Here is a 17,684-nt window from a genome sequence, read left to right as displayed (position 1 = left end):
CTACTATATTACCTTAATTAAATCTGTAATCCTGCCACACATCCCTTGCATTTTAGTGATTTATTAACTGATTCCCTCTCTAAGAGGGGAGGACAGGAACCTTATAGTCTCATGTCACTTACAATGGCTGGTGCATGGCTAATACTTATTAGAAATATTTGTTGAATGAGTGGTTAACATTATTAAAACTCCCTGTTTTTGATGTCCCCCAAATTTACCCTATTTGTTTCTTAGTAAACATATATCATACATATAACCTTTATTTAAAACAAATAATAGAAGAAGTTCACTTTAAATAATCAGGTATTCCATATATTCAAGTGAATATGTTTTATTAAATGCATACTAATATCCTTCTATAGTATGTGAGTATACATAATAAATTAAAATGTATATATTTATTAAATATAGATAGATATAATACCAGAACATGATTATTTCAGATGAGAAATCAAAATAAACCCATTTTTAAGTATCTTTTGGTCACTCCAAATTGATATTGCTCATAAAAAAATACACTAATTTTCCCTGGGGAAAAAAAATTAATTCCATAGCAATGCAGTTAAGGGACGTGTTTTATTTCATAGCTTTCTGCAAGCAAAATTGCTCTGATACAAAATGAGTTCAATGATACAGGTGCTACTGTCCACTCAAGCAAAAGAAAACCTCACATGTATATGAATGCACTTTATACTTATATTCTTACAGTATAATAGGTCTAATATCCAGGACGCCTCTGGCCTCACTGAAAGCAATGGCACAGAAATGCTGCAAGGTACTTGAATATCATAGTACTGGCAAGTGCTTGAAGTAACTTCCTGTGAGTTCTCTGTCAGATACTGCAAAGACTGTGTGTGGGTGTGTTTGTCTTTCTGTCTTCCATCTTTTGGTTTACATTTAAATCATCTCAAAAAATATCCCCTGCACGTATCATTCAGCTTCTCAGAGTTTCCATAAAAACAGGAAAATGTCATGAGGTATCCCTGACGTCAGGGATTGATGTAGTGCCGTGGCTGTCAGAGAGGATGTAGACTTACCTGTAGGTACAGTAACTGAGTTTAGTGTGTGCCCTGCACGTTACAGTGCAGAAATGTTAGTTCATGTTAAACTTTTCCTCCTCACATATGATGTGACTTTAACCCCAGAATATCTGACAAAAAAATTATACAGATAAAATAAAAAGACAAATACACAAATAAGGCCATCTGCAGAATTTTAAACTCGCCTCTTGCAATATTTCACAAGAATTTCTACACCATATTTTACATCGTTCAAACTTAAATAATAAATGCTCAAGGAAGGGCCTTGGTAGAACCAATTGCACTATCTCTTTGAGGACTTGTCCAATTTGCTGGCAGGTGATTTCCTCTGGGGCGTGGGGATTTTTGAAGGCTTCGCTGTGGATGGCCGAGAACCTGCTCGGGGTGTAGGTCTGTGTGTCTGGGGGACAGTTTCCACATCTGAGCACACAGACTGGATTTCTGAAATGTCAAAGTCTGATGCATCACTGCCTCGGCGGCTGCTGGCCCTGCTGCCAGCTTTGCTTCCGGCTCGACTTCCTGGTCGGCTGGGAGTCTTCTTGGAATCTGAGGAAAGAAGGTAGAGACAGCTCACCCTTATTATTGGGTCCATCTGCAACCAATTTTTGAAACCTGATGCCACCTTTAATCTTAACTTCTTTTCCTGGTGTGTAGTAGGCACTCAGAAAACACTTGTGGATTCACAGCCTTTCCCTATTACACAAGGGTATGCAGGCTTACTCTAAGTAGATATAATATAGAAAAGGCTAGATTTCTATCTAAAAGGTAAGTTTCGGCTTCCCCTACTTACAACAGGATTCCATTTATTGCAAACAGACATAAGGCATATATCTATCCTGTAAGATTCTGCTTTCTAAAGTTTAAATTATGCATCCAGGGATGCGTGTGATGCAAACATAGAACAAACAAGGCAGGTTTAAGTCTTGCCCAAGAATAGGTAACTCCAAGCACGTAGGAATTCAACAGATGAGAATGGAAACTTTAAAGAGGCTTCTTGCTTGCTGAGCTCAGAACCCAGAGATTAGTAGGTTCACTGTTTTGCAAAGCAATGTGAGCTGTACCGGCGTGAGGCTCAGTGTGGCTGGGTTTTTCCAACCACCCCAAAGCAGGGCCCTGTGCAATCTCTGAGCTGGTAGAAGAGCCAAAATCTTTCAGCTTGAAGGGGTAGAATACCACTGTATTTTCTTCCGTTGTACGGTAATTCTTTCATCTTTCTTGGACACTTTTAGACACGTGCACCCATGACTCACTTTATCCCCAACTTTTGGAGGACTGGGGCTACATATCATTTTAAGACTACCTCAGGGTCAATTTGTAATTTCTTCCCCAATGAGGAGGAAAAGGGACTTTAATCCTCAGATGACCATGCTGCAAAAGCCATTGAAAAAAGAAAGGCACCACACTCACCAGCAAACTGTGTTCGGACTCTGGCAGCTGCAGTTGTTATCAAGCCACTGTCCTCCCCAGAGTGGAAGCCTTTCCCTGATAAATATCCTGGAAGTCGAAGCTTGCTTCCTTGTATTGGCGTTCCCTGTATTCAACCAGCAATAAGACATTTCAAAATATTGCTCCTGTACCACGATATTCCACTGACACCACTTCTTTACATATGGGTGGAAACTCTCTACTATTCCTCTTTAGGAGGTGGAGGGGAGAAACTCTTCAATTAAATAAGGCATGGGGTTCTCCCTTGATTTTCTCTTCTAATTTCTCATTCTCTCTCAGAATTCAAAGAAACTTTCTACACAATACGAATTCATGGTTGAAGAGAAAACAAAATGGAGACCCCCAACTGAGCACAAAAGTGATGGCAAGGAGAAATAAATGGTGAGTATGTTAGTATCTTTCAGACTGTCAGTGAATACTACAGAGTTAATGGTGTATTGCTAAAAAGATGGTGACTGCATGCGTACAGGGGGCATGGAGCAGAGAAAAGCTGTGCCTGGATATTCTGCTGCCTCCATTGCTTTTAGGGAGCTAGGCAGAGACAGAGACAGAATGATAAGTAAATAAATAATGGATACAGACATCATTTAAATAAACAACTGCAAAAAGAAAAAAAGTGGTTTTTAAATAACTTGCTACCACATCACTTCACTTCCTGGCTCTATCACTTCTACAGTCTTTACAGACAAAATACATAGGCAACATTTGGAGAAATTTTTTTTTACAACATTTATATGAGTTTGTAGAGAATGTCTAAAACAATCAGAACTATGAGATTTTATTATACAATCATTGCACCTTTTCCAGATCGCAACATTTAAAAAATTCTCCCAAAGTTAAAAAAAATAAACAAGTATCTTGAGGAACATAAGGAATGTAATATAATATTCCTCAATGAAAACACAGCCAGAGAACTATTTGGAGGAAATGCATTGAAACAAATTACATGTATTTTTTAAACAACTGATTTTCCCTTTATTAGCTTAAAATGTTATAACCAGCTGATACATGAGTTACTTTTATTAATATTAATAGTCATTTATCTACATATGTGTATACTATACATACACTTAAGTGTAGTATCTATATGTGATTTGTATACATAGAATGTTCAAGTTTTCAAAATACTTTTACACACATAACCACAATTAATCCTCACACTCACCTAATCATAACCTTGAAAATGTGAAAAATCAGAGCCTGAGGAGGGACTTGATTTGCCCAAGATCTGACAATGCTGATCTAGCTAAATTCCTAACTTAAACAGAATCTCAACAACACGAGGGAGTGAGAACCCACAAATTATGAAACATATCACTCAAGGTGGCAGAATTCATAACTGCAGAAGACCAAAATCATTCTTCTCAGAATGCCTTGATTGTTTTGATTTTATTTCACAGTCCCTCCCATAGAAACATGTTGTTTTTTGTTTCATCAGGTTATTTGAAATGAAACACAGTTTTGCACTAGTCAAAATAACTACTTAGACTTTGAGAGAGTTTCCATTTAAAAAAATTTTTGAACACAGCATCATAGCCTTCAATATTTAAAGCAAATGTTAATATGTCCCCTTGAGGTTGTTTGAATCTTTCTCAGTTTTTGCTGCAATAGATCCATAATAATTGACAAGACATCTCTAGAGGTAATATATAATACTAACATCACCCACTTGGTGGGAAGGGGTGGAAATGAGGGGCTTGGGAAAATGAAGAGGAAGAAATGAGGAAACGCTAAAGAATGTGTTGTTTCTGTTCCAATTCTCCCACTTCTCAGCAATGCGGTTTCCGTGGAGTCATGAAGGTAACACATTTTTTCTCTGCCTGTCACTTATTATTAATGTGAGCATTAAGTAACAGACAAGAAAGTGTTTTGAAAAGCATAAGAGGGCTTTTAAAAGTTATCATATCACTTTTTTTTTTTTTTTGAGACGGAGTCTCACTGTCGCCCAAGCTGGAGTGCAGTGGCGCGATCTCGGCTCACTGCAGTCTCCGCCCCCGGGGTTCACGCCATTCTCCTGCCTCAGCCTCCTAAGTAGCTGGGACTACAGGCGCCCGCCACCTCGCCCGGCTAATTTTTTGTATTTTTAGTAGAGACGGGGTTTCACTGTGTTAGCCAGGATGGTCTCGATCTCCTGACCTCGTGATCCACCTGCCTCGGCCTCCCAAATTGTTGGGATTACAGGCGTGAGCGCCCGGCAAAAGTTATTATATTACTTTTATTTGAGGATCCTGGCCTTTAAGTTACGTCTTTTATCATTAAGGTGAAATACTTTCTTCAATTTCAAGAAAAGGTATTTAGGGATTTTTCCCCACTAATTACTGGGATTCCAATAAAATATCTGATTATTTTGTATCTATGTCTGTTGTTTCACAGTGAAATTTCTTAAAAAGATATACAGTTGATTTTCAATTGAAAGTAAATGACCTGCTACATGAGTTAATCTTGGCAAATTTTGTATCACCGAAATATCTTCTCCCCATATATCATGCCATATTAAAAAGTTAGAGCATGCTTAAATTAGTTATTAAAATCTTAAAAAAACCCATACATTTATTACCTGTTGAAAATCACAGATAACTTTCTGCATACCTAAGCCTACCCACTCTGACCCCCTGCACTGATACTGAGAGCTTACGTCACACCTGCCCGAAGTTTTGGGGCAGGTATAAATGGAACAGACATTCAGAAGGACCATGCCCACAGTGAACATTCAGTAAACATTCTTTTCAGTGATTCTCTTGCAAATGATACTGCCTTTTACTCCCATTTGAAGGGAATGTGTTGCACTTCTTGCCCATATTATATCTAGTATATTTAGTAGCTTTAAAAGAAATTTTACTGAAGTCTGGATATAATCTATATATGTTACTCTCCCAAGAGATAACAGTGGAACTAAGTGTGAATGAGAACAAAAAGGAGGTAGTCTGCAGGAGCGACTGGGTCAAACCGACCCTGTTTAAAGAGCTGCAGACTATCTTTTCTGTTAACCCCTTACTCTCACATCTTCCAAGAACTGCTGGGTTGATACTTATTTTATGGAAGTGTATAAAAAGACATAGGGTTAGCAAAGTACATATATTGAGGGAGTGGTGCAACAATGTTAGTGGGTGATAGTTTCAGTTAAAGGAGAATGTTAAGACTGGACTCTGGGGCCTTACAATACCTCTGCAGATGGCACGGGAAAGTCTGAGCACTCTGCTGCTTTACAAGGAGTTGACATTTTGCTGTTTGTCAACCATGGTTTACCATAATTGCGTGTTAAAGGATGGAGAATCTGTATGGAACAATGGCAAATCAAATGAAAAGGATAGCAGATAAAAAAACAAAACCACAGAAAGAGATATTCATAGCAAAGAGTCACATTTCACAGTAAGAATAATAATTTAAAATAAGTGGAAAGATCCAATGGCAAATCATACACACCAAAAAAATGAATGAAGCTTTAAAAAGAAAAATCAATCTGGAAGATCACAAAGGCTCCCTAAATAGACCATCTCTATGTGGGCCACTAGGCAAAAGCATATATTAAAAAAAAAAAACCTGTATTTCCCATAGTGTGAGAAGGCGCACAAATGGAGATAGCTGGTCCTACAAATTCTAGGGCCCTAAATAGAACATTCAAAAGTCTAGTTGGGACACTGATTGCAAAGGCGGAGGAAAAGTCTTCATCCTGAGTCTTACCTTGGGTGTGGTGGTGGCAGGGACCTGTGGGGAGGCCGCCTGCGCAGCCTGACTGGACACAGAGGTGGACCTGTTGGGTGAAGCGCCTCGTGATGATGGCCGGGATCTTCGGCCTCGGGGTCGGAAAGCAGCCATACCCTGGCTGGCACCGTCTGCTAAAATGAACTTCTCACGCAGTTCCATGTTTGTTCTTCCTTTGGCTGGGTTACACACACACAACAATGCACACAAAGAAAAGAAGGAGAAGAAGAGGCGCTCAATCGTTTATGGGAAGAATGGCCACCTGGCACCAGAGATCACGTTGAGAATTTCAAGAACATCTTTTTGCCATGCCAACTCCAACTCAGCATAACAAAAAGTTAAATGCATTCCTTTACAATGCATTCCTTTTGGATACAGGTGAGTTTGGGGAGGAAAAAATAAAGTGTGCTTATTCTAACACTAGACACCAGCAAGAATAACCACTATTAAAGAAAGTGTCAGCATGAAAATGGAAAGCTCATGCTAAAATATCATTAATCCACCAGCTACAGACGCCCACATGGTTTCATTACCCTCTCATCACACTGAGAAGACAGACCAGTAAGGCAGGGACTGTGTCTTTTGCATGTACCATTGAGGTAAAGAGAATGCCAGTATTTCAACATTGGGATAAATTAAACAATATAATTACACAGAATGAGTGATGGCTTGTTAGTCATGATGACAACATATAAACTTCTGGATTTTTCACTTAAATGAGGCAGCTAGTATTTTTATTTTATGCCTTGAAAAACTGTTTTACCAACATGCAATAACAAACACCAGACCCAAGGATCTGTGAGGTAGTCAGTGATATAGCACTCATACAAACACATATGCACACGGAGAACACTCCACAAGAACCCGGTGAGCAACGTGTTAGCATGTGTTTGATCACTTATAACACCTGCATTTGTAACACAACCAAAGTCATCAAATTTTCAGAATTTAAATTTGGAAGCACCAGCTCAGCTGGATATGAGTTAAGCCATACGCGATGGATGAAGCATGTTATTTTAAAACAAATGACTGAAGCAAGAATGGAAAAGTAGGAAAGAGAAAAGGAAAGAGGGGAGAGGCAAAGAGAGAGGTTGCCAACCTATAGTAGGCTGAGTAGTAGTAATTGAAGAGTTTGATTCCGAACGTAACATTTTACTCCCATGATGATGAACTAGAAAAAATGACACAGGATACCAATCACATTAAAGAATACTGTTAGCAGAAGAAGAAAACAAAGTACAGTAGTTGAATATGCAAAGGGTGCTCAGATCTGGCCTTTAGCACACATTTTAGAAGAAAAGTTGCATCAGGAAAAGAAGCACTCAAAGGATTGGCTCAATAAGAAAAATGTATTTGGAAGACTGTGCCACAGCCATGCTAACCTTCCTAAGCAGCCCAACAGAACACTATGTATTCTGATTTCTTCATAAACGGAGTTGCATTTCACCTTAGGCTACATTATTTTCAAAATATAAAACAAACAGGAGCTTTTGTTCTTGTTTTACTTCTCTCACAGGTGTGTCTTTGGCCAGGAGAGAGCAGGGCTACTGCACATGATTGTATAACAATCCATGGTGGCCTTGGCAGAGAAGCCTGATGACTGATATGTCTATGTGTACCAGATGGTGACACCATCACCAAAACCAAGAGGCCCTACAGGAAGAAACCTGGGATCCCACTTGGTAGCTGAAGGAGACAGCACTGATGTGAACATTTGTTGTTTGCTAAAAAGGATTACAGTGAGCTCACAGGTAAAAGAAAATTATAACGATTTTATTGTTTTTTTCTTGGGGGGGAAGAAAAATGGGCCTACTGAGTAATTGGTACCTAATTAGAAATGGCAATCAAATGACCACGTGTAACACAAATTGGTTAAGAACTTAAAAATTGACAGAAGGACCTGAAAACAGAAAAATTAAAAGCTAACTTAGGACTTGGGCTGGAAGATATGTAGGGAGCTATAGTATTATATGTTTATATTTTTAATGTTCTAATCTGCAACTTCAAAGAGTCAAGTTAGCATTGGATTATTATTTAAAAATTTTTTAATTATGGCTTTCCTCACCTGCCCTTCATTTCATAAAAACTTTGACCTTTAAACTTTTATTGTCCAGTATTTTCAGTCTTTACCACCTCAATTTTCTTTTCTCTTACTTTGCTATGTCATAACAGACAAAATCCTTTCCTTGGTTGGTATAATTGTTTGGAAAATCATAGATGTAAAAGTTTTCTAAAGAAAATGGATTCTAGTATTTCCCGCCCACCATATTTATCCAGAAGAAGTAAAAAAAAAAAAAAAAAAGAAAAAAAGAAAAAGAAAAAAATGAGAAGAACATGGTTTACATGACTGCCACGGGTTCTTTGGGAACTTTAGGCTGACAGACCAATGTGAAACATTCACTATTGGAAAAAATGACCAAAATTATGCCCAGTATGTTTTGGTGCTGGATATAATATAAAATCGAAACACTTTCATGATGTTATCATGATAAGCATCTCCTTACCCCTGCAAGGATCATTTTTCACTAAGAACTCATCAAGTGCCATCCATCCACCTCCAACACGAACCATCACAGTACTCCGCAAGATCCGGACCAGTCGCAGTTGCTGGGAGTCTCCAAACTGTTCAGTGAAGAAAGAAAGAACCTCTAGTTGTCAATAATAATTCTAAACTACAGGATGATGTGCAATTTGCAGTAGCTAAAGCAACCAACTTTAATTTCTTGCTTAGTTCATAGCGATTAGTAAAATTCAGAAAAGGGGGTTTGTAATGATTTGCGTTAGACGGCTGCATGCTGATCTAGCCCAAAGGAAACAGTTTGAAAAAAAAAAAGATTACAAAGGTTATTAAGTATACTATCAAAGCTTTGGTCTAAAAATTATTTTTCTTTCTTATGACAGAAACAATATTAGTAAGGCAGTAATTTTAACATGTTTCTAGGAATTAGACATAGCCATGAAAGTAAGCACTGGCCCACTTGCCCAGGGCTTATCCAAAATAAAATGATTCTAAGAAAAATTTAATAAGCTTTGATTCTTCTTCATTAAACTCTCTCTTACAGTAAAACTGTTTTCCACTGAACTCTGTGAGAAATCTTGATAAACTCATTTTGTTTTCTCTAAGAGCAGTTTTGACTTAAGAAGAATAAAGTAAATGAGTATGACTCATACAAATTTCACAGTCAACTAAAATTTCTGCATCCCTAATGATCTGGTAAACCAATTTGTTAAAGGCTGGATTAATATGCCATTTTAGATTACTGTAATATTAGAACAGCCAAATGACACATTATTAATGATACAGCTGCCAAATCTAAAAGGTTTCTCTCATAGTTGTCTGTACCATAACTGTTGATACAAACAGGCAATCATCTTTTTCTTGCCCTTTCAAGAGATCTCCAATAATGTAGATATGCTACAAATTCTGCAAGTCCTGATAAATTTCTAGATTCCCGGTTTCTGATCCTAGGTTTATGTTTTGAAAGCCTGTGAGAAATGATTTTATACTTTAAATCATTTCTAATAGGTTCATGTCCAACTCATAAAAACTACCAGACTGAATTTCACAGTTGTCATCCCAGCAGACAAGAAAGCAAAATGAACAGTCAATTAAACATAAATGGCTTCTTTGTAAAGCAGGTAACATACAATTGTGACCTTATTTGGGCTCATTATGGATAAACAGAAAACTCTAAGTAGAAAAAAATCTGCTACTTTTCAGTGTTTTAATACTGAGTTTCAAGAAGAAAACCCAAAAACAATACCAACCAAATCCCTCAGGATCCTAAAACTCAGAAGGATCTAGAAAGCATGTAAAATGCACCAGCAGGAACTCGTGTGTTTTTCCATCGAACTTTTAAAAACCACTATTTCTAAATCTTTTTTCCTTAAACATTGAGACTTAAACTTTCCTATAATTCTTCCTGAAATGTTAATTAAAATTTTAAAACGAAAGTGTAAATTTATTTTGTTAGAAAAAAATTGGTGCCGCTAATAAGCAAAGGGAAAGGAGGGGATTTAAAGAAAATTACCCTTAAGGAACCAGATAATGGGACTAGATGATTTTGGTTCAAGATTATACTCAAAACAAAAGTTATAAGGAAATAACTAAAAGTCCCTTATAGAGATGATATTTCAAGTGGAATGAATACAGATAATTTTCTGTTTTAATTAGGCATTCTCCAGACAACTAACATTGTCTTCAGAATTTCTCTAAATTTTCCCAATAACCAAATTACAAGACAAGAGAAAATAGACTAATGTTGCTGACTGTGCTCTCAGTGAGTAAAACCTTTTGAGGTATTCTCTCATCCTCTCTGCAAATAAAAGATTCTCTCCCATTTGCTGACTCCAAAAATAGCAAGAATGGAAAAGTAACATTTTAGTATTATAGTAAAACTAACAGAAGTTTTAAAAATCTATCCAAAGTAACTATTTCTATTTTAAATAAATTATTTGCTTGCAATAAATGAAGGTAATAGATAATTTGAAGCTTGAGATGTAATATGGCTTTAAAATGGAGTGGCAGAGTCATATCTAATGTAATATGGTCAGATACTATAGATAGCATGGTTCTTTCCAAAGTAAAAAAAAAAAAAAAAAAGCTTCATGAACATGTTTAAATCAAAACAGAGTATCTCTTTAGTTTCAAAATTCTGATCATGATGTAGTGCCACTACACAGTTTATACTGACTTAAATGTCAACATAAACATTTTATATTGACTTAAGTGCCAATATAAACATTCGATCAAGATGGCATAAAATGTGACTTTAAGATTCTGCATATATTACAGCGATAACTTTCCTCAAAAGGAATGATATTACTTAAAGCCTACTGAGTTAACATTTCTACACAGAGATGCCAAGCCCCAAAATCAGTGATTTTGAACAAATGGCAAATGGCTTCTTTGGAGAGAACTTGTTACTTGTGGCTGAGTGCCAAGGAGACCTCTTGGCTCTCTGTCTTCCTGTGTCACTGCCTGAGGCTGATCCTTCTCGGCTACTGTAGACTGTATGTCCTAAATAGTTAAACATCAATGAGCCTAACACAGATGTGTGGAGAATCAAATTTGTGTTCCAATGAGTACTAGCATAAAATATATGCTCATATTATAAAAAATGGGAATTAAAAATTGCATTTGTAACACTGTAGCAAGCCAAGCTACAATTCATTATCTGGTTTGCTTAAAAGTAATCTCCTCATCTGAGACACAAGGCAAAAAGGAATCCTAGATCAAGGACCCTTATAGCGCTTACAGAAACACCACGCCAACCAACAATGTAGTAGCTAGGGAGACAGCATGGGAAAGATTGGCCATGGCAAGCTTTAATGACTATGAATTAAAGTTAAAAAAAAATCATCAGGAACTTGAGAATACATTCCACTGGTTTATACCTGATTTCCCAGGAAGAACTGATAAAAATGAAAAATGGAAGAAAGACACAATTAGTTCAACAGGAAACTTTCTGTATGACTCTAGAACATACACACATACTCACACTCTGTGCTTCTGGATGTAGTATCTAGTTTAGAGATGTGCAGGCACCCAGTTGTCCCAATTTCAAACCAAATAATCAGACTATTTTCTGTACACATATTTTTGAAAATCTTAGGATTTCAAATTTAAGTTAAAATTTTGAATACATTGATGATTATTTTTTTAAGTATAAAAATAATGTTTCATTTATAAGTAACACACTGTATTGGGGAAACTCAGCACATTTCCTATCTAGCTACTACATATAAGAGATGTTCCGAAAAAAAAAAAAAAATTGAGAAAGAGTAATGAAGTCACACTGTTCTTCTGTTTTGAAGAGAGTGAACCAAGTTAATTGAGATTTTGAATAAAAGCAAAAATTACTGCACAAGTAGACATTATCCTCTTTTTCCATATTTATTAAAATGAGTCCATATTTTTAACTTTGTGGTTCTGGATTAGAGTAGCTTTCTTGTTTGAAATCTGAAAACTTACCTCGAATCATAGTAAAATATAAAATAATATGAAGCAACCTAAATATATGAGATTTGAGTATTTTCTTGTGAATAACTTTTCTTTAAAGGCAATGTGCATGATGTAGATGTCAAAGATACCTCCTAATATGCAAAATGCAGGCTACAATTATACGAATTAAAATGTTAAACGTAAGAGTTTCATATACCATTAAATTTTGATATGAGGTAAAAAAAAATAAATAAGACTCCTGGAAAACAATGGAGATCAAATTGTATACAGATTTCAATTTATGTCCTTTAAAGGAACTACAACATTACTTTGAAAACTTACCCTGTATTTATTATCACCAATCTGCTCAACTTGAAATCGCTTTGCACATTTACACTTAGCTACCTGCCTTGTCACCTGCCAAAAACAATGATGAAATATTTACTTTAATGTCAATATTACATAGTACAATCCTTAAAACTTTGACACAACAATTAAAGTGAAAATAAAATGGTTGTATGAATTGTGCATGATATTGTGGCAGAACATACTATCAGTGTTGCACACAATGGAAAGATAATGAGTACCTCATCTTCGATTTTGTCGGCATCTGTGATAGGTTTATATGCATCTTTATTTGGGTGAAGGGCTGCTACAAATTCATAGTAGTCAATATATCCATCACCATCCCTGTCAAAGATGTCTGCAACTGCGCTCATCTCCAAGCGACTGGTTGGAAACTCTAAAATTTGGAAAACAATGGTAAGTAGTGACTTGTTAGTTCTTTCTCAAGACATTCTCAATTGCACATTTTAATCTCAATGTGGCTGGTTAAGTCATCAGTGATCAAATATGTTAAAATCCTTTTTTAAAAAACTGATTTACCTCATAGCAAATGAAGAGCTATATATAATCTTAATTTATCTTTAATTACTATTTAGGTGAATCATATAAAATGCTGTTTTTTCAGGTTGAAAATGTTTAACACTGGCAATTTTATATGGTTCAATTGCTAGTCAAAGAATAATTTATATGAAATTTACCTTAAGAATGACATCTAGTAACATCTGTCAGGGAAATCACATACAAATGATTGGGCCATCAAACAAGACGATAAGTATCTTAAGAAGTTTTATAGAGTTCTAATTTCCTACTAATGACAAAGTTAGATCAGAATGTGAATTAGAATGAAAAAGAGACTTGAATTTATTGACTTCCTATTACACATACGCCAGGCAACACACACACACACACACACACACACACACACACACACAAACACCTTAAGAATCATATATTATTAACTTTATTATTCTAACAAGTTCTCAGCCTCAATGGAGTGAGGGAACAACATATCTGTGATCACACAGTTAGTGAGTGTTCCTGACTCCAGAGCCACAAATTTTACCAAAAAACATTTTTTTAAGGGTCGTGACTTCCTAGGCAACTTACAAGGCAATGCTTTACTGTAACACAAGTTTACTGGACCCACAATTTTAAAATGTGCTTATTTCCTTTAAAAATTGTATCAGTTACAGTCATCTGTCTTGGAACTTACTTGAGGAAAGAATTCCATCAATAAATTCCTGCCGTGTTATTTTCCCATCCTGATCTTTATCAATTCTCCTGAAGAAGTCCATCACTCGAGATTTCTTGTGATTCATCCATCGCATGTATTTTTTGCGCCAGATATCAAAATCAAAGTTAGCAAATTCCCTCAGCTAAAAAGGACAAAAGGTATTTTGGTTGAGTTAATGCTGTACTAAAATTGTAGACTATACTATATGAATAACTTTTTAAATGATTCTCTAGGTAGTACACATATTCTTCCCATTTCAAAAAGAGGTATGATCTTGCAAAGGGGACTTAGAAACATTTTGCCTTTAAAATGTATTCCATTGCTGTCACTGATTTTTCTTTACAAATAAAATTCCTAAAAACTTAAGCTGTAAATTTCTGATTAATGCCAAAGTCATAAAGGTGGTCTGGCTCTAAGTACCAGCACTAGTCATGCTTACTGGGATAGCAGGTCCAGCTCAATAGCACTTACCTAACCCTTCGCTCTCTCTCCCTCTGCACTATCAGCCACTCTCTTAACTCCCCAGGGCTTCTAAAAATTTCCCAATTGCAGAATCTAAAACTTGAAATCTCAGGTAATCAAATACACACAATCAAAAGATCTGAAATATAAATGATTATATTTTCCAGGCAGCATCACTAGCAAACATTATGTCAAGTTAGATTTTATTCTTAAGGAATCAGCTTCTGATTGTTAGAACATAATCTTTTTTTTTTTACTTTATTGATCCCTAAATCCAAATCCCATATATCAATGTTTCACAAAATCACACATACTCGTGGTATTTATTTTGGAAATTTAAAAATGTACTCAAATAGCAAGAGTTTGCTTATTATCAGAAAAGTTAAAAAATACCAAGATTTTGGCAACGGCCATGTGTTGTGTTACAAGGAATGACAATATGACAAATGACAATATGGTGTTGAGAGTATGAATTTCCAAACCTCCTCTAGTCTGTCCAAGGCATCATTGAGTTTCCTCCTTCTTTCCAACGCCAGGAGCCAGACTTGCTGCCATTTGCTCACCAGTAAGTTTACCCTAGGATTTTTGGTTTCAATTTGTGTCTGTGACCCAGAGGGATACAAGCTTGATGCTGGAAAGCGTTTTCCTGTGAAGATATAACTTTAGTTAGGATGGCAGTTTCCAGGGTGCTGAAATGTGTTAAGGCTTGACCTTTTTTGCTTCTAGCTAAGACTGCATCAACTTAATTATGTGTTTGTGCAAGTAAAAGTATCCTAATTTAGATGATGTATAATGTCAAGGTCCAAATCTGTTTTCCTTATTAAGGATCACACACTGTTCATGCAATTTAAAGAAATATCTCTGGACAGGGGCATTTAAATACCGGAAACCTCTCTCAATAAATTATGCTTAAAACATCTTCCAGCTTAAAATTCATGCCATTTTAATGGCAACGAAGCATGCTGTGATCCTCTTTGTTAAAGGAAATCTCCCAGGCCAGTGAGACTATCTTACAATGAGTTACATCAAACCCAGCTGCCTTTCCTAGAGAATAAGGCAGAAAGGGAGAGCAGATGAGGGCAGCAGACACTGGGCAGTCACAAGAGTCAAAGCAAGACACTTTACAAACGCCAATAAAATATGGCAGCATGTGTATGGGACCCCAGCCTTCGCCCACGTCCATTTTCCACTGAGATTGCATGTTTCCTGTGCATAGTCTCAAACCCAAGTTTACTGCCTTACTAAAGTTTCCTCCTGCTTTCTGGCTGTTTTCCGCAAGTCTCAACAACTTCACAAAACAATGACCTTAACAAATTTTTCTCATCTTACTAAATGGCTAAATACGGCCTGGAAAAATTACTAGCCTAGGGTCATATAGAATGTTAAGTGTCCCAGGTAGGATTTATAGTACAACAAATACTTGAGCATTTAACTATATGCCTGGAAGTATGTTAAGCATTTTGTATGTACTAGCTCATTTAATTCTCACTGCAGTCCAATGAAGTTATAATTATCCCCTTTTACAGATGAGGAAACTGAGGTTCAGAATGAGTTTAAGTAACTTGTCCAGGGTTATGTTTCTCAGTTTGGTAAGTGTTGGAGACAGCCAAGGAGTCTGGCTATAGGGCTCTTAATAGTTTACCTTGTCTCCTTGTGTAGTAAGTAATTACAACAGCTCCGACATCATTTCTTTTTAATTAAAAAATTAAGTAATATGCAAAATGCATTTCCATTCAGAAATGCATAAAACATATAACACAAATTGTGTTTCTTTTAAATCTTCTCCAAGCTAACTATGATTGTTTTTAATGTCATGTTATGTTGTTAAAGTAGCTCAAGAAGTAAATAGAGCCTGAAGTCACATGAACATGGGCAAAAGCTATCAGATTGCTGGTCACCAATGAACAACTAAGTCATGAAGATTATCCACGTCATGGTCATTTTTGTTATGTTCAGTTTTAATGTTATATATATAATGGAAGAAAAATGAGACAATGCAAAGGGGGTGATGGTTTCCATTCTTATTGTAAATTTTTTCAATTTTCTTCTAGCTAATATGAAAGATACACTTCATGACAATAAAGTTACATATAGAAACCTGGGTATATATTTTTTTTAATTTTTAAATAAGTTTCTACAATACTTGAGCACATGTATTCCTTCTAGAAAGTATTTCATGATATCAAGTGCTCATGTAAAATCACCTATTGCCCCCAAATTTCAAATAACTCAAAAGAAAATTAGCTCCCTTATTTATTGACATTTTAAAGAAATTGATCACTGCTTACTTCCTGCTCGTCCCTTATCCAAGACTGGAATATGGGATTGTAATGAAGAAGGATCAGCAGCTCTCCTCTTATAGGTCTTCGTTACTTTATCAACATCAGGCTGTTTTCTAGTCATTTCCTCCATGAAGGTCTGAAATGAAAGAAATGATGTCAATCAAATAAAGAGTTACTACAGAAAATCATCTTTAGAAATGAACTAAAAACAGGAGGATAAAAGAACCATTTTATTAATTCTGAAGAAGCATAAATCATCATGCTTTATTTTCAGGGTAAAAAAAATCTAAACCATCATACTGCAGGCATTTACTAATTTCTAAAGAATATAAAATGTGGCCGGGTGCAGTGGCTCATGCCTGTAATCCCAGCACTTTGGGAGGCCAAGGCAGGTGGATCACCTGAGGTCAGGAGTTTGAGACCAGCCTGACCAATATGGTGAAACCCCATTTCTACTAAAATTACAAAAATTGGCAAGGGATGGTGGTGCGCGCCTGTAGTCCCAGCTACTTGGGAGGCTAAGGCAGGAGAATCGCTTGAACCTGGGAGGCAGAGGTTGCAGTGAGCCGAGATTGTGCCACTGCACTCCAGCCTACGCAACAGAGTGAGACTCTGCTCTGTCTCAAAAATAAATAAATAAATTAAATAAATAAATAAATAAATGTTATTGCTTGTAAAGAGAGTAAATTGAAAATAAAAATAATTTGTTTTAGTTGAATAACATGCATGGACACGTGGAGAAGTCATGTGAATAAAATAACCTGTCTGTGCATCAACCAAACTCAAGCTTCCAAGCTCCTCAGAAGAATCTTTAGTGAGCATCTGTCTACAAACAAACTAGTTAGCTGGGATGTTTCCAAGAACTTTTCTGTGGCACATTTCACCTACATATTTGAAATACTTAAGATGGCTTTGATTAGGCAACACAGTGAAACCCTGTCTCTACAAAAAATTCAAAAATTAGGCCAGGTGGCATGTGCCTGTAGTCCCAGCTACATAGGAGGCTCAGGTGGGAGGATCATTTGAGCCCAGGAGGTTGAGGCTGCAGTGAGCCGTGACTATGCCATTGCATTCCAGCCTGGGCAACAGAGTGAGACCCCGCCTCTCAAAACAAACAAACAAACAAAAAGATGGCTCTTTGATATATTATGACATAATGCATCCACATTTAATGTGGACACATCAAAATATTCATAAATAGGCTATTCCAAGGATGGTAAAAACTATTC

General features: G+C 36.4%; 1 protein-coding gene across 24 annotated transcripts in view; it reads right to left on the bottom strand.

Annotated features, from left to right (window-relative positions):
* Positions 1–315: 315 nt before the first annotated feature.
* DST (dystonin) overlaps positions 316–17,684 on the bottom strand; it is a 492,147-nt gene continuing 474,778 nt past the window's right edge. For 11 of the 24 annotated variants that reach the window (XM_030802603.1, XM_030802607.1, XM_030802602.1 and 8 more), the window contains 12 exons: positions 16,462–16,591; positions 14,656–14,819; positions 13,691–13,853; positions 12,720–12,874; positions 12,475–12,549; positions 11,586–11,603; positions 8,693–8,810; positions 7,288–7,359; positions 6,168–6,367; positions 5,650–5,760; positions 2,448–2,571; positions 316–1,586 (listed from right to left, as the gene is read on the bottom strand). In XM_030802603.1, coding sequence (XP_030658463.1) covers positions 1,324–1,586; positions 2,448–2,571; positions 5,650–5,760; positions 6,168–6,367; positions 7,288–7,359; positions 8,693–8,810; positions 11,586–11,603; positions 12,475–12,549; positions 12,720–12,874; positions 13,691–13,853; positions 14,656–14,819; positions 16,462–16,591 — 1,593 coding nt within the window. In that variant the 3' untranslated portion in view covers positions 316–1,323. The remainder of the gene's footprint in view (positions 1,587–2,447; positions 2,572–5,649; positions 5,761–6,167; positions 6,368–7,287; positions 7,360–8,692; positions 8,811–11,585; positions 11,604–12,474; positions 12,550–12,719; positions 12,875–13,690; positions 13,854–14,655; positions 14,820–16,461; positions 16,592–17,684) is intronic. The other 13 variants (XM_030802606.1, XM_030802610.1, XM_030802623.1 and 10 more) reach the window with 5 other exon arrangements.

Source organism: Nomascus leucogenys, chromosome 22a (genome assembly GCF_006542625.1).
Source record: "Nomascus leucogenys isolate Asia chromosome 22a, Asia_NLE_v1, whole genome shotgun sequence".
Lineage (NCBI taxonomy): Eukaryota > Metazoa > Chordata > Mammalia > Primates > Hylobatidae > Nomascus > Nomascus leucogenys.
This window is presented reverse-complemented; position numbering and strand designations above follow the sequence as displayed.